This window comes from Vigna angularis, chromosome 7, assembly GCF_016808095.1.
Source record: "Vigna angularis cultivar LongXiaoDou No.4 chromosome 7, ASM1680809v1, whole genome shotgun sequence".
Taxonomy (NCBI): domain Eukaryota; kingdom Viridiplantae; phylum Streptophyta; class Magnoliopsida; order Fabales; family Fabaceae; genus Vigna; species Vigna angularis.
Window position 1 is genome coordinate 25,009,861 of NC_068976.1, and position 17,154 is coordinate 25,027,014.

The following is a 17,154-nucleotide window of genomic DNA, read 5'->3' on the forward strand; positions in this document are numbered from 1 at the left end:
TGGGGTTCCAAAAAAAAATTGTACATCTCCCTTTCCACTGAATTCTCTGTATTTTTTTATTTTAGCTGCGCTGCCCACTATCATTTTTTCACCATGAAGAATTCAGTTCTTTTTAGTGATGAACTTTGCTTATAAAAAAGCTATGGGCTTCGCACATATATCCCATGAGTTAAGATCAGATATTGAGTGACATAGTAGGTTCAATTCTCCTCCTTTCTTTTCTAGCATCTGAGTGTGTGGTGAGCTTATTAATATTTGATCACAGTAATCTACACATGTCTGTTCTCAAAATTTTAAAAATTGTCTTTTCTTAAAATAACAATACTTTTACTGCCCCCAACTTGCAATCAGGTGCTGTCACTTTAGTGACCACTACACCATCAATACTGTCCAATCACCGTTGTATGGAAAAAGGACCAGTTGTGGGTTGAAAAATAAAAAACCTGCGGTTCAAAATGCCGAAATATTAAGTTTCTTTCATGAAAATACAGATGATTTGAATAAATATAATTGAGACAGTAAAAAGAAATAAATAAAAAATGTACATTGTATCTTATTTGTTCCCCTTCTACGTATTACAACTTACATTACTTTTTCGATCTTTACAAGACTTTAATCTCATATATACAATGACAAATAGACACAACTCCCAACAATAGTCTTACGATGCAAAAGAGGTGCTACGGTCAAATGCAAAAGCAAAATCGAAATAAAAACTTCATCATAAAAATCATAAAAGCCCATCTATATTTGATGAAGACCTATCACTGTAAGGGTTTTCTTCATGCACTCCATTCTTTTCTTCCTCTACCCTCAACATTAGCTTTCCTTCCCATTTTTCTCTTACAACAAATTCACCTATTATGGTAATTCTCATAATCGATTATATACATACACCTATTTTTCTTCGACAAAGAATTATGCCCTTCAATTTTATTATTATTTTTTTCGGTAATTAACACATAATAAGTTTAATCTTACATTTGCTTAAAATCAAAATATTTATGTGTCACCAAAACTCACTTATTATTTTATTTATTTATTATTGTATTAGCATACAATAGGACGTTTTGGTTATTAGCTATATAACTCAATTAATTTTAAATTTTTTCTTTCATATCAATCAAATAAAATAATAAACTTTTGACTTGTGTTTTACTTACTTCCCTTTACTCAAATAACTTCATCTTTTACTCACTTCCCCTTCATTTATTTCTCTTTCCATGCTCACACCAGTCCAAAAGATAGTGTATTTAGATTTGATGACTAGTTATTTGTAAAAAATTGAAAAGTAATACAAATATAAAATCAAGATCAAAATTAGGAAAAACAAAGTGGAAAATGAATTCTAAAATTTTCACTACAAGGTACAAAAGTTTACAAAGAAAATAAATATAAAAATATTAACCTTTCTCTTTCCCTAATAGATTGGATATAAACAATAATAAAATACTTATTAAGGTAATTGATTGCTTAAACTTATCTAATAAATTACATTAATAATTATTTTAATGTTATTTGTTTTAGATTATGAATAAAAATAATGTTTTTAAAAACCAATAGTGGAAACACTTTTTTTATATGATAGTAAAAAGTAATAAAATTATTATTATTATTATCATTATAAAATTAAATATAAATAATTTTTATAATTTTATTATAAATAACTTTCATTTATTTTGTATGAAGTTTTATAATTAAAAAAATCTTAATTTTAAAAAAATGGTTAAATAAAAATAAGGATTAAATTTTGAAAAACAGTTATTTAAAGAGTAAAATTAATAAAATGTTTATTTTAATTTTAAAAAACTTTTAGTCAAAGAATAAAATTAGACAATAAGTTTGTTGATAAAGAAAAGGAAACTCTTCTTGATACATAAATATAGATCTCAATAAGATCATTTAATGTTTACGGTTGGGTCAATAATAGAACATTTGATATCTTAAATTCTCCATCGAGGATATTTAGTAATTTTTTTAGATTTTTATTTAGAACTTATGTTTCTACCATATTTAATAATTTTATATTGTTTTGGAATTGAGGTAAAGTGTAATTTAAATATTTACTTCTCCTTTCATATTTTGAAACATCTTTTAAAGAGAAAATCATAATAAATTAGACTTTAAAATAAATAATATTTCAAATATATGATAATTAATCCGAACAATGTTACTCGACGTAATAATATAAATTCTTAAAAATATAATGTGAGAGTTTATATTTAATTCAATGTGAAAAGTTGAAAAGTTGAAAGTACATAGAAAAAAAAGTTGAGAAGATAGCACGTACTAAAGAAGTTTATAACTACTTTCGTTGGCATTGCTCTAAACAATAAGAACCGAAGATGCAATAGATAAAGTAATTTACTTTCAAGAAGTTTCTTCTTATAAAAGGAAGATGTTTTTTTTAACATGTTGAATTAATTAAATTGCCAACCTATGGATTCATGGCATACGAGATATTTTTTTGGTCGACAAATATGATATAGTTTTTAATCTTACCATTTTATCATATTTATTATACTTTTTAGGATTTTTATCATATTTATTACCATTTTATACCGACAAATATGATAAAAGTCCTAAAAAGTAAGATTAAAAAAAGGAAATAAAATTTAAACTAATTAGCCAAAATATTTCATATAGTTTTTTTTTAAATTTTTCTTAATTTAAATATAAATTAATTATAATCAATAATTTTTTTTTCAAATAAAGTCATATTGGATATTAAGATAAATTTTAATTTGAGTTATATTCACATTTCAAAGTTATTGGGAATCATTTGTTAAAAAAAAAAGGAGAGACAAAAAAGTTCAACATCTGAATTAAAAAATATTAATTGATAATATTAAAAGCCTTGATTATATAATATTGATGGTTACATATACCACCATCCTTAACTTTTTAAATAGAAGATTAGTAGTTTAAAAAATAATACAAATATAATATTTAACACTTTTCTTTTTAATAAAACCATTTTGATTAGACGAAATAATCTAACTAGTAATCACTGCAAATCTATCTTCTAGAATTTTTGTAATGATTTTGAAACAAAATATAGAAAATGCTATAGGATGAAAATTAGTTATATGTTCTGTTCCATTAAGTATAGGAATAAGAGAAACAATATCCAAATTTATACTAGAAATGATCTAACTCAACTAAAATGATTGTTAGAGAACTTTATAAACATCAACAGCAACAATATTTTTGAAAGAGTTATAAAAGCATCTATTAAAGTCATATAAAACAAGAGCGCTATCGCTATTAAAAAAAATAGCATGTTTTACTTAATCAAAATAAGAGCATTTAATCAAAATTTATTCATCAGTGACTAGAGAAAAAAATATAAATATCAACAAAAAGAAATTACATAGAAATACTATAAACATCAATAATAATAATAAAATATAAATAAATATAAAAAAACAAAATAAAATCTTCAGTCATATTTTTAATTATATTGTCATTAAAAACATAATCAAAACATTTCACAACTAATGAAAACCGATCCAAATTAAACATCCTCGTGCGTGTTCCGTCTAGTTTATTTTAGGAAGCTTATTGCTTTTTTCCCAGCTTCCCAAGGCCAAGACCACTTTCAATTAAAAATAAATACTTTTAAAAAAAAATTCGTAATTGATTTTTGCCAAGTTCCTAAGGCTAAGACCACTATACTGATGATTCGTAATTGATTTTTGTCTTTATCTTTGATTCATGTTAAATTTGGAATTTCCATTTTTAATAATAAAATACGATCTCTTAAGAGAGAAAATATATTTTAATTTTCTTTCCAACGGGACAAAACTCCAATTAAGCATTATAGTTTAATAAGATTGTATTTATAAAGTTTTGTGGATTATGACGCATGCATGATGCGATTTGGTAGACTGTATAAAATATTTCATTCTACAAAGATTTCCAAGTTTAAAATAAATTTAAATTATTTTTGGGTCCTTAAACATTACATTATTATTATTTAAGACTTTTGTGGGTGGGACTTATCTTCTTCAAAGTATATTTATTCGGTGTTGGATGTCAAACACTTAACTAACTATTATAATCATATAATAATATACACAACTTGACACATATTGATAAACAGATTTTGATTCTCAAACAGTTATTAATTAGTATAACCGTGTGAATCTTATCCTTATATTTTATTTTATTACATTATAGTTAATATTGATAATTAAATTTATTAATTTTTAAACTATAGATACTCATATGTGTCAATACATATGTCCCTTTGAATCATTATCTTCTCACTTTCTATTTTAATTAGCTTATATTATCCTTTCAACTAATTGATTATAATATATACATTTTTAATTCTTATACACCTTATCAAATTGATTGCTATATTTTTATCTCAATTTTTATCAAACAGTTTCGTTTTGTTATATATACGATGATTATATAAAAATTGAAAAATAATGATAAAATATGCTGGAGTAAAAGCTTAAGTAGGAAAATATACAAAAAAGGTAGAAGTTCAATGACAAAAATGATTCAAAAATATAATAATAAAATTCACATATAATAATTAAGTAATAAATTTAGAATTCACTCTTTTAATTACTGCACGCTTTTTATTGATATTATCTTCACTTCATCACTTTCAGTTTTATTCTTTATGTAGTGTCTCACTCATTTAAAAATCAACTGTAGCTACATTTAAAATGACCATATAATAAAATCAACTCGTTGGTACAGATTAAGGTAAATTAGAATTTAATCCTTCTTGTTTAAAAAACTAATCCTTATTCTTCAGACTGTATTTTTAAGAATATCCTTCTATTCAAACTGTTACTAAAGGCATTAAAAATCTTTCTTAGACTACCTTTTACCTCATAAAATTTTCATTTATGCCACTTTTTATTTCTCTTTGTATTCAATTTCTGAAATTTGTTAACATTTTCTCAAAAGCATGTTGTCACAATTTTATTATATGATACACTTAGTAATCTCATTTATAAAACATCTTTTGAGGACAATTGTAAAAAAAAAAAAAAAAAACTTCAAAACAAGCAATTCGGATGTAATAATTAACCTTAATCATATTATAACAAATTTAAGACAAGAACATACAAACATAAATTATGCGAACATATTAAAATTAATTTAGTAAAACATTCGTGATTTTTCGCTGGTAGATATTAAATATATAATTTAATTTTGTACGTGATGTGAGAAAGAAAAAAATTAAAGAGTATATATTTATAAAGTAAATATCATAACACGTTGACTTTTATTACTGTTACTACTAAGTAGGTTAGACCGATCGGTCATGCAGGGGTGATGGAAGTCAATCATTCCTGATCGACCACTAGAGTAATACTCGTGTGAACTCTCCAGCCGTTTGCTGGAGACAACCTTTGAATGTCAATAAATGCATAATTAATGAGGTAACGGTCACTGTGGAGCGGTTAAAGTTTGCATTGATCGGTAAATTAATGGATTATATTCCTTGAAACCCTATAAATAACAACTGATTAGGAAGGTAAAAACTCTTATTTCTGACTTTAACTAGACTTGCGGAGATAAATTCTAACTTGAGCGTCGAAGTGTTTCATGCAGGTCACCCCCATTTTGGCATTGAGAGAGGAAGATCCAGGCGGTAAGAACGGAGCAAGGAGGACCGATCGGCGGAGGCGGAGCATTCCCGAGCAGAAGTAGCAGGAGTTTTCCTCGTCCCATTTCAGCAGAAACATTTTGGCGCCCACCATGGGGCCGATGATTTTTGAAGACACCATATTGAAGCCATAAGGATGGAGCAGGACCCGACAACGTTTATGCAGGAGATGAGAAGAAGAATGGAGGCAATGCAAGCAGAGATTGAAACCCTTAGGGGCGAGCATGATGCGGCTAGAGGGGCGCAAGCTAATCGACAATCTTCCGCACGCGCTGCAACACCACCTATCGTAGAAATGTCGGAAACGGAGCCGGACTCGGAAGAAGACACAGATCCTGTCGGTGACAGTCATCACCAAGATGAGGGTCAGGCCCGCCATCAAGGGGAGGATCATAGCGAGGCCGACTCGCGTCGGACCACAAATCGTCCGGTCCCAGCCGGCCGAGCGAGAACACTTCATCCGTTCACAACGGCGGTCATGGAGGAACAAATTCCAGAGAGAGCATTCCCAGTCCTGGAGAAGTATGATGGATCAGGTGATCCGGAGGAGCACTTGAGGTCCTTCGTTAACGCTATGACCATCTACTCCCCCAATGAAAATGTATGGTGCAAAGTTTTTTCCTTATCAATAAAGGGAGAAACATTAGCATGGTTCCATTCACTTAGACCCCGAACCATCAACGATTTCGCTACCTTGAGGGACATGTTTGAACGACAGTTCTCTACTAGTAAAGCTCGAAATTTGACGTACATGGAGTTGACGAACATTAAGCAAGAGAAGGGAGAAAGCCTTAGAAATTTCATGGACCGGTTCAATAAGACCGCTCGACAAGTAAGGGGAGTAGGCAAGAAATTTACAATTAGCACTTTGGCCACCACGTTGAGGCCTTCCCCTTTCGCCGATAATCTGTTTGGAGAACCCCCATTAACCCTGGATGAGTTGCAAGAAAGAGCAGTAAGGTTCATCAGAATAGAGGAGATGCAGGCTGTTCAGAGGCGACAACAGGAGAAGAGCTCAACTTCAGAGCAAGAAAAGAAGGAAGGGAAGAAGTTGTTCGTGCCTGGCGAACGGCCAAAAGGCCAGAAATACATAGATGGTCCAAAAGGGGCTAGATTCGAAAAGTATACCCCGTTAAACATGCCAAGGGCTAGAGTCTTGGAAGAAGCCCTAAGTGCTGATCTTATCCGTTTAAGACCTTCTCGGTCATCACCCAAGGCCGACGGGACTAAACATTGTACCTATCATCTAAACATAGGACATACCACCGAAGACTGCACTGTGTTGAGAGATAAGGTGAAGGAGTTGATTCGAGCAGGTCATCTGAGAAAGTTTGTGAAGGAGGACCAGAGGACGAGAAGTCCACCGAGGAGGACTAGGATGGAACGAAGTGATAGAAGAGATGATAGACGCCCGGATTGCAGGCGAAGTAGAAGTCGTAGCCATGACCGATCATTACGCGACACAATAAACACTATTTCTGGAGGTTTTGTTGGAGAGTCATCGGCGTCAGCAAGGAAGAGAAACCTGAGGGAGTTAAACCTGAGGGAGTTAAAGAGTGTTCACTGAATAGATGTGAGGAAGCGCTCAATGCCGCCAATCACGTTCATCGATGAAGATTTTCATGCTCCTGATCCTGATCAAGACGATCCGATGGTAATAACAGTTGTTATTGCTCGATACAGCGTAGGGAAGGTTTTGATAGATCAAGGAAGCTCTGTTAATATCCTTTACTGGAAGACATTCCAGCAGATGGATTTATCAGAGGATTTGATAGCTCCGTATAAAGAGCAGATAGTAGGATTTTCGGGAGAAAGGGTGGATACAAGAGGATATGTAGATCTAAGAACCTACCTGGGGACCGAGCAGAATAAGGAGTTGAAGACCAGGTTTTTGCTGATAGAAGCGAACACATCCTACAATGTGTTGTTGGGCCGACCTTGCCTAAATGCATTTGGGGCGATTGTTTCCACACCCCACCTCACACTCAAGTTTCCATCAGATAATGGAACTATTTGTACCGTTCGGTCATATAAGAGGATCGCCAGAGAATGTTACGTAGCAGGGCTGAAGGTTCAGCCATCCTTATCCCGACAGAGGAAAAGACGATCGGAGATAGCCATGGCAGATTTGAATCCAATAACTAATACCGACGACCGGATGAAATCAATGGGAAAAACAAGGCCTTTCAGCCTAAAGCATAAGAAAGAACAAGTTACTATCATTGGAAGTGAGTTAACGGAGTAAAACTAAATTGCTCTTATTTGCTAGTTGGTTTATAGGATCTTACAGTTATTTTAATTTATATTTCTAGGAATCAATTCCGTAAAAATGACTACCTCAAAAATATGTTTTATTTCTTGTTTTTTGCACATATGCCATGTTCTTTCCTTTTATAGGTAGTGACAGACACTTGGAAGAAAGGACGTAGAATCTATCGGTATAACTTTAAGTTATTATTAAAAAAAAGTTAAGAATATTTTGGAATTAAAAACTCCTAGTACCACTAATATTTGAAGAAGGAAAAAAAAGAAGAAACATTTATAATCTAAACTCTGGAATGGAGATATATATGCTTATTCTCATGAAGACTGATGAATATAGTCCTTCCAGAAGTTGAAGAGCCCAATCTGCAATTATAGTCCAAGGTCGGTTGCTTTATTCCTGGTAATGGTTTCGCTTAATTTTTTTTTTGTAATTTTCTAAAGTTAAATTATTGTAAAGAAATAAAAAGAGGAAGAAAAGTAGATTTAAGGGTTATAGTTATAGTGTGAAGAAAAATGTGTTGATAGTGTATGGGGGGAGTAGAATATGCTATGGGGTTCTTGTAACGCCCCGGCAATTCACAGGGACCATCGACTGCCCCCACAGATCACCACCAGGCTTTCCAGAAAACTTTCCGGAAGGTCACCCATCCCAGAATTGCTCCAGGCTAAGCACGCTTAACCATGGAGTTCTTATGAGTCAGGCTACCGAAAAGCAAATGCATTTTGGTGATATGAGTAGCCAAATCAATCCCTTTTAAGCTATCCTTCAACTGTATAGTCCCATACCTATACAGTCTCCAGATCCCTCTCATTCCGGTGTATGTTCGATTCGTCCATGTACCCCTTCCACCCGAAGCTGCCAGGAGCCGCTCCTTGTCTGTGGCCCCTGCACCATGCCTCTTGCACCGGCGTCACTCCCCGCCCTCGTCTCCGTGCCCGGGTGTCACAGTTCTCAAGCAAAACAAAGAATCAAAACAAAGCATGATGCTTGGAGAGACTAGCAAAAGAAGGAACAACGCAAACGCAAAAGTGATGCCACCAGCGAAAAAGAGATTGGCGAGTACAGAAATATCAGAGAAAAGGAAGAAGCTGATTGGCCCAGAATCAAAATAAATAAAAGCTCACTGTGATAGTGTGAACCGCATTGGTGCATGCTTACGTGAATCTGCCTATTTATATTCTCACCCAATCAAGCATGCGATTCTGCCAAAGTGGAATGCAAACTCGGATTCGACTGCTAAAGTGATGCTAATCAAAACATGGTCAACTTGGCCTTATTGCTCACACAAACCAACTGCTCAAAAGAATTACCACATCAGCAAACCTAAATCTATTATCTTATGATTTTGAGTTGAAGATGGTATTAATATTTTATCTGGATTAAATTCTGGTCTTACTAGTATTATTTCTTTCATGGGATTTGATGCTGGAAAGATCCATCGTGCAGTTACATAATATTTTTACTATTTCATTTTCAAAGGCACTAGAGGTTACAATATCTTATTTTTTGTGCTATACTCTTTGACTAGTGTCACTATGCCGTTCAATTTATAGCTTGTTGGATAAGGATGAAAGGTTCTGATATTTGAACCCATGTTAATTAATCAGCGTGTGATAATAGGATTCAATTATTAGTGATGTTCGTCATGTTGCTTTTGAGACATAGCATGCCTGAATGGTACATCATATGATTGGGTCTCCAAAGAAATAGACATGATCACTGTGACTAAAAAGATAAAGAGGAAAACTTCAGAAGATTGCAGTTTTTCTTTTAGGATGTTCAATAACCATGAACTAAGTAGGTAGCGAGCTTCAGGTCATCTACATTAATCCTACAGAACAATGATCTAATGCAGTGGAATTTTTCTCATCAGGGTTGTCTGTGACTACAGTGCATGAATACCGAAAATAGCTTCATTATTGAAGTCTCTGGGAGCCATTCCGAAACCTGGAACTTTTACCTTGGCATAAGCCTCGTGTAAAGCACAGTCATAGAGATCCTGGCCTTGCATTTTCAGGGCCATGATATCAGATGAAGACGACACAAACAAGTTGTCTCTGTTTGGGTTGAAAACCATGAGTGATCCATCATTGCAGTGGCTGGTCCAGTCCAACTGCACTTTTGACATACTATTCAGCTTCTGCTGCGGTGTAATCATGAACGGAGACTTGATCTTATCCGATGCAGCAGTTTCTGTAAGATTAACAGTGGTTATATCATGGATGCTGGGTCTCCTTTTATCTTTTCCTCCAGAAACCTTTTGCCTTATGTAGTACTTCTGTGCATGGCTAGCAACTTGGGTGGGAGTCTTTGTCACCACGAAATTCCGAGAAATATTTCTCCAGTCCCCTTTACCATACTTGAGAAGTCCCATCAGAAAACGTCTGCATTTCAAAAACGACAGAGATTAAAAGACCTCAAAAAGTAGCATCACAGCAGAAGATTTCAATCAATAACAAGTGTATACAGGAAACAAGTAGACCAACTCAAGATTATGATGTTTAAATTGGTGAAACTCACCTGTGTTCCTCTTCAGTCCAGGGAACCCCTTTCTTTCTCTCTTGATCAGAACCTCTGACAGCTGCAGGTCTTCTTCTGCATCCATCATAGTTGTGGTTGTGAACAAGCTCAAAGGTGAAAGAAGAGGCAAGATAACCAGGAATTGGAACACGCCCTGCTTCAATTTCAATCACATCTTCTTCCAGTTCCCTATATTGCTTGATCACATCCAACACAGTCTTCCCAGGGATCATGGCTGCCACCTTGAACCATCTATCTGGGGTGTCCTTGTCATATATAGCAAGGGCACTTTCAAACTTCTTGTTATCCTCCCTACTCCATTCTGTGCTTTGGCTCTCTTCCACGAACCAATTTGAATCTGGCATAAAACAAGGAGGGTACAGGGTTTCCAATTCCATACCTCAAACCACAAGCATACAAAAAGCTTTAGTTCAATTAAGTCCCTAAAGAGATGGAAATGGAGAGGAACTCGAAAGGGGTGCTCATAAAACACAGGAGAGAAACACAAACAAGAAGAAATTATAGAGCTTTGAATCACTAGGCGCACAGATTTCAGAATCTTTTGCGCGTATGATCAAGATAAAGTTGAGAATCTACAAAAGCCATACCTTTTAGATTCGTACAAAATCTTGGAAAAATCATGCTGTACCAGAATTTTGGTGTGAGAGTCTGACGAATTCTGAAACTAAAACAACATAGATGTTGCTGTCTTGTGGATGAAACCAGGAATAAGGTAGAACCTCTCACCCCCACCAAAGAAAATGAGGTTTTTCTAAGGTGATCCTACAAAGGTGAGGTCCACGGTAAGAGAGAAAAGTTTGAGAGCCTAAGAGGAAGAGGGTGCATAAAGCTACGATCCAATAAAGAAAAGAGAGACTATTTACGATCAACAATGGAAAAGTTGGAAACAGGTTCTCTTTGTCGTTTCTTGGTGACCAAGCAAACTTTAAAACCTAATGCATGTATCAAACACATACATGTACATATATACAGTGGAAACTGATGCTACTTAGAGAGTAGGAATCAGGGTATCCAACGAGATAAGGAATAAGATTTGGATTTCTTAGCGGTTGTGTAGTGATTTTAAAGCAGAGAATGGAAAATTTTTTAAGGGTTTTTGTTAACATTGGGATTAAGTGTCACACGTGCTACTTCTTATTTTCATTCTAATTACATACTCAAAAGGGTTTAAATATAATTAAGTGTAAAAATAATAAAATAGACAAACTTTTTTTAGCGGAAAGGTACAATTCCCTCTAGATAAAAATAATATTTTCTATTTTGACATTTAATATTTTTGTCATATTGTTAATAAACTACTTTTGACTTATAAATTATGTACGATTTTCAGATATATGTTAAAACATTCATATAAAGTATAAAATTTAAGAATCAAACCATTTTGTTCGTGTAAGCATGTCAAATTAGTTTATAATTTAATTTATCAAATAAGAACAAAATCTATAGAAGCATAAGACTATAACTTTTTCAATCTACTCTGAAAATATAGATAATGAGAATTCTACTATGACATACATAGCCATTGCTTGCTTATGATCAACAGAAAAATTATATTATAAAATATGCTGGGTAATTTCAAAGTTGCGCTTGTAGCTCAGTGGATAGAGCGTCTGTTTCCTAAGCAGAAGGTCGTAGGTTCGACCCCTACCTGGCGCGTTGTTTTATCTTTTGTTGTCTTTTTATGCTATCAAAGCAGAAGCTGCCAACATAACTACCAAAATATCAACGATGGCAAGCCTAGCACTGTTGAAGAAAAAGATGGTGCTGCTGAACATAAGAAAAAATTAATATGAACATTCTAGAAAAGCCATTTGAACAATTTGAAGTTTCATCAAAGCACATTCATCACATTTTATGAACCCCAAACTGACAATAGAAAAACAAAAAGCTCTGAATTATCTACAGCAAGTATTTTATTGATCTCTGCTACAAATCCAACTTCAGAAACAGCCATAAAGAACTTGATGTGTTCCCCCTTGGGTGGTAACATCACCTCTCCAGTGTAATAATGTACACTCTTGTTGTCTCTCAGATTCCAAATTTCGTTCCTTTTACGTGATAAACTTTAGCACTTTGGAAGGTCGTTGGGAGGTGGAAACGGGGACTCGTTGGGACCGTTGCCGTTGTCTACTATGAATGCCATCTTAAGTCCCCATGTGGTGTGTACTTCTAAGTGGCAATGCAGGAACCAAACACCTTCACAGTTCACACATTATAAACATCAATTTAGTCAACATGAACTACATGTTGATCATAAAGTTTAATTTTCACGTACGGTAATTGTAATAGATTTTACAAATATCAGCAAACTCACTGTATATACAATTATTTCTGATTGATCGATACTGTAATTATGCATAATAATTGCATGGGAAAATTTTTAAGCACAAACAAACTCACATAGAAAGTGATTAGTAACTATACCTGGGTTATTTGCCCTGAATCTAATTGCTGCCCATCCACCATTGGGTACCCCAATGGTGTTTCTCTCAACTGGGTCAACAAGATTAAAGGCTAACGGATCCTTCTCTGGATCAAAGTTCCCTAGCCCCTGCCCTACAACAAAGAAATTGTAGCCATGCAAATGAAAGGGGTGATTTTCTGGAGCTATCATTGCAGTGCCCTGGAGAATAATTTCAACAGTTGAATTGAAATTCAATCTGTACAGTCTTGTGCCATTGTTGGTCTGAATATTAACCGGTTGAGTACCAGTATAATTGAAAACAATAGGAGGGTATGCAGGGAAATCATCTGTGAAAACACCCCTGACGTTGTAGTAATGTGCTTCAAGAAGTGATGTTGTCGGCAACAAAAAGGTGATGTTGTTAATAGCAGAGACAAGCCTGCTCCCGGTGAGACACGTGTCGCATGGATTAAGGCCAACGGTTATGGCAAAGAAAAGGGAGTGGTCGACGGTTAATGGAACTCTTGCAGGGTATTCTTTGGTGTTAAGGCTTCTAAGGGAATCGATGAAGTGAGTTGTTAAAGGAGTTGCATTCAGTGCAGGAATGGTGGTCAGAGTTGTTGTGGGATAAGGTGGTGTGGTTTTGTAGCGAAGTGTAGCAATGGAAGTAACGTTGTCGAAGCCTATGGGGGCATCCATGAATGGAGTAACTGCTATTAAGTACTTGCCAACACCTTGGTCGGCGGATAATAGGACATTGGTGGTTTGGCCAGGGCTCATGAATATTGTGTCTGTCTCAAAAGGTTTAACGTAGGATGCATCTGCTTCAACCACTGTCAGCTTGTGCCCCGCAATTTTGAAGAAGAGTTCATCGTTCAAGGCAGCGTTTATGATGCGCAGAAGATAGGTCTTGCCACTTTCGACATGTAGAGTGTAACCTGCACAGTTTGATTAAGCTCTGTATTTCACCATCTGTCAAAACATCTACAAACTGTTTCTTTCTCTTTTGTATTTTTACTTTAGCTATAACATGATTGATGCTATAGCTAATTTTAGTTTTTCTTAATTTCAATATTATGAAGACTTTTACATCAATTCTCACACTATTTTAGTCATTTACTTAATAGTAGAGAATATCATTGTTGTTAATATTAAATTCTTGAAAAATAAATAGTTAGTCTATAATATCAGTACCCCTAGAATTGCAACCGGGAAGTGGTCCTGTATGACCATTGATGGTATGAGCATCTGATATGTTGGGTGGCAGACCAGAACTTTCAGCCTGATTCAGCACTGCTTCAACGTCTGATTTCCACCATTCACCTGTAAATCATACAAAACAATATAAAGTACAAGTGATCAAGATTAGTTTTACTTTCTACATTTTATCCTATCAGGAAACTTACCAAGAATGATTATCTTTTCTTTATCTGGTTTGGGAAATGGATAAGAAATGCCTCGTTTAGGTAATATAACAATGGCACCATACACTGTGGCTCTTAGCCAAGTGATGTGTGCATGCCAGAGAAGTGTGCCTCTTTGACCTGTGATGGTGAAGTTGTAGACAAAGCTCTGCCCTGGCTGAATCGGACATTGAGTGACATATGCTGGCCCATCAGACCATCCATTTCGAAGCTGTTTGATTCCATGCCTGTCATGGTTCAAAATTTATGATGCAGTAAATTTTTCTATTGCCAAATTTCTAAGTTTCATGCTGTTTATTTAGGTGTAAAAATTCTCACCAGTGGATTGTAATATTGTACTTAACATGGTTAGTGACCCTTACAAGTACAGTATCATCTTCCCTTGCATAGAGAGTTGGCCCTGGACATTGTCCATTGACTGTGACAAATGATTTCGTGGAGCAAAGCTGTGTGGTATTCTTCAAGATCACCTGTCACATTGGCCAACATTAACTGGTCAAATGGCTAGCTAATCATGATTAATGATATTATTTTTATCGTAAGAGTAGAACTTTCAGTAATTTTCACTTGCGTTTGACACTGTCACACAGGAAGTACTTACACTAAACTTGTAATGACGCACCAAGGATTGAACAAATGGTGAGAATGAAAGAGCCACCAGAAATATTGGCAGAAGGCGTGACTCCATTCACTTGAGAAGTTAATGTTTTTGTGTGTTTCTTCAATTCTTCCTTGGCCCTTGTTAGTCTCCTTTCTTTTGAATACTAACACATGACCAAGCAACCTTATAATGGAACAAAATCTATGATGCTATGTCGTTTTACAAGTGGTAGGTGACTATAAAATAATGCTGGTCATGTATTTTAAGCGTTACAAAGTTTTCTTGCATGCTACACAATGTCGCCCTTAGTTGTCCACTTCGATGTAAGACATTTATGCAATTTTCAGCCGACAGAAACCCTTCTCAGTTGAAAAATACTTCTTAGCTGCAAAAACACTTTTCTTTTTCTTATTATCAAAAGCATGTTTTATAAATTTTCTTACCCATCTTTTTCCCCTGTTGAAGGTCTAATCCTCTCTTCCAGAAGATACACCAAGCACTGTTGAATTGCAGCAGCGGGTAATGATTCATTAATTCACATTTAGAGAGAGACTTGAACATGTCATCAACATGAAATTTTTATGGTTGGGCTATGATTTTCAGCTCATCCACTTCACCCTTGATTGGATGTTTCAAAGGTTAAGGAGAGCACAGAAAATTACACGCACTATCCTGTGCTATCAGAACCAACTAAATGATTCAAACGGCGCATCTTTTTCAATGTGGTTTTTATGATTCTTTGTCAAAAGATGCTGCTTTTGTACTTCATTAAAATCAATTCCGCTTCCAAGATGTTCAAATCTCATTTTTTTTCGTTGTTAAATAATGCTCAATCCTTCTCAATTGAAGATTTTGATTCATCAGCACTGCTGAAAAGGCTATCTTCATACCTCACATATATGGTAATCAATTCACGGTTAAGGGCTTTTAACTGTTTTCTTGTATAGATTTGAAATGCGAACTAAGAAGTTTGGTTGAAAGAGATGCCACCTCCTTTCTAACTATTAAAAGAAACACATTACACAGCCACTTGCAATGGGATATGTATGCTGCAAGATTAAATGCAGCCAGCCACAGAAGAAAAATGTACCAACCAACGCAATAAGCATCCTACCCAATAGTTTGATTGCCTTCATTCAGTAAGCAAAGTAAAAGGAGGGACCCAGGAGTTAAAAATAGGGGAATAACAAGGTAAAAGACAAATTATTGTATGTTCAACCAATTTACAAAAAAGAGTTACATCAAGTTAGTTTATCCAGAACCACACATGGTTTAGGATTAAACCATAACTTTTTTGTAAAAGACAATTTTTATACCCCATTAATTGCAAGACTATTTAGTTCTTTGCTGGTGTTTTTGATAAAGGGTCAAGAATTACTCCTTCACACTTTTTCACAAGTCTCTTTATGCACCTTCAATCTTTGTTACTGCTTTTATCAAATTCTTTTGTTTAATCTCAGGTCGAGCAGTATCTGTTAAAGACACTCTGACACTCAAGTCACTTTAAAGAATCTTATTGATAATCACAGTATAATATTAATTTCATAATAAATGTCATCATCTACCTTCTTACCTTATTTATGTATTTATAGGTTTTGAGGTGGACTTTTAATTAGAATTGATCCAATTACGATCCACGAGCCCATAAACATATTTTACTTTGTTAATCATATTGGATTTATGTACAAGTTCATAAACATATTTTACTTTGTTAATTATGTTGGATTTATGTTGATAGTTTTAATGTGTGGTACTGATCGGTCATCTATGGAAATTGTGACTGATCGGTCTATGTTCCTTCGGGTTAAGGAAGTGTTCATTCTCTTGTGAGAGTCGACCCCTTAATGAGGAGGAGTGAGTTGATAGGATGATTATACGGTGCATATGGTATTATCATTTGCACTTTGATTTTTTTCTAAGTCATAGAACTTCTGAACTAAAAGGATATGAAAGGGCGCAGTGTTTCATGTGTTGAAGTTAAGGAAGTTCTTTCACAGAATAAGGTGAGTGAATTCCTTTACAAGTAAACAGTTGGCCACACCCCAAGTTGAAACCCAAAGAAAATGACACAAAGCCCTTTCACATAACTTATAAAGAAATGGTTGAAACAATCACACTAGAAACATGTTAATGACTGTATCATATGACTTTCAGCAACAAAATTATCCAAACCAGTCCAACAACAAAGTAATTGAACCCCTGCAAGATTGTAATATATTTTGAAAAACTAATTTGTGAAGAAAGTACAAGAAGGAGTGTGTAATTGACTCTACTTCAATG

The 17,154-nt window shown here is 34.5% G+C and overlaps 3 protein-coding genes and 1 non-coding gene across 5 annotated transcripts; 2 read left to right on the forward strand and 2 right to left on the reverse strand.

Annotated features, from left to right (window-relative positions):
* Positions 1-5,774: 5,774 nt before the first annotated feature.
* On the forward strand, positions 5,775-7,205 carry LOC108336577 (uncharacterized). Its single transcript, XM_017573052.1, has one exon. It carries the CDS (start codon positions 5,775-5,777, stop codon positions 7,203-7,205), a length of 1,431 nt encoding a protein of 476 aa, XP_017428541.1.
* A 2,326-nt stretch (positions 7,206-9,531) lies between these two features.
* Positions 9,532-11,452, reverse strand: LOC108336220 (transcription factor DIVARICATA). 2 transcript variants are annotated; one of them, XM_017572580.2, is made up of 3 exons: positions 11,033-11,452; positions 10,425-10,782; positions 9,532-10,288 (listed from the first exon to the last, which is right to left on the reverse strand). In XM_017572580.2, exons 1-3 carry the CDS (start codon positions 11,064-11,066, stop codon positions 9,790-9,792), a joined length of 891 nt encoding a protein of 296 aa, XP_017428069.1. In that variant the 5' UTR covers positions 11,067-11,452; the 3' UTR covers positions 9,532-9,789. The 2 variants fall into 2 exon arrangements, with proteins under 2 accessions (XP_017428069.1, XP_017428068.1); XM_017572579.2 differs by having other exon boundaries at positions 10,425-10,824.
* Positions 11,453-12,028: 576 nt separating this feature from the next.
* TRNAR-CCU (transfer RNA arginine (anticodon CCU)) lies at positions 12,029-12,101 on the forward strand. Its single transcript has one exon. It is a non-coding gene; the product is annotated as a tRNA-Arg (tRNA).
* A 118-nt stretch (positions 12,102-12,219) lies between these two features.
* Positions 12,220-15,050, reverse strand: LOC108337390 (laccase-4). The gene is made up of 6 exons (XM_017573910.2): positions 14,875-15,050; positions 14,592-14,743; positions 14,256-14,500; positions 14,044-14,172; positions 12,870-13,787; positions 12,220-12,641 (listed from the first exon to the last, which is right to left on the reverse strand). Exons 1-6 carry the CDS (start codon positions 14,959-14,961, stop codon positions 12,511-12,513), a joined length of 1,662 nt encoding a protein of 553 aa, XP_017429399.1. The 5' UTR covers positions 14,962-15,050; the 3' UTR covers positions 12,220-12,510.
* Positions 15,051-17,154: the final 2,104 nt, after the last annotated feature.

Coding starts and splice junctions, on each gene's coding strand:
- LOC108336577 (XM_017573052.1), top strand. CDS start 5,775: ATGGAGCAGGACCCGACAACGTTTATGCAGGAGATGAGAAGAAGAATG.
- LOC108336220 (XM_017572579.2), bottom strand. CDS start 11,066: ATGATTTTTCCAAGATTTTGTACGAATCTAAAAG. Junction 10,825..11,032: donor ATTTTGTACGAATCTAAAAG/GTATGGCTTTTG, acceptor TTGTGGTTTGAG/GTATGGAATTGGAAACCCTG. Junction 10,289..10,424: donor TGGACTGAAGAGGAACACAG/GTGAGTTTCACC, acceptor TTTGAAATGCAG/ACGTTTTCTGATGGGACTTC.
- LOC108337390 (XM_017573910.2), bottom strand. CDS start 14,961: ATGGAGTCACGCCTTCTGCCAATATTTCTGGTGGCTCTTTCATTCTCA. Junction 14,744..14,874: donor TGCGTCATTACAAGTTTAGT/GTAAGTACTTCC, acceptor CCAATGTGACAG/GTGATCTTGAAGAATACCAC. Junction 13,788..14,043: donor TCCCGGTTGCAATTCTAGGG/GTACTGATATTA, acceptor CAAACTGTGCAG/GTTACACTCTACATGTCGAA.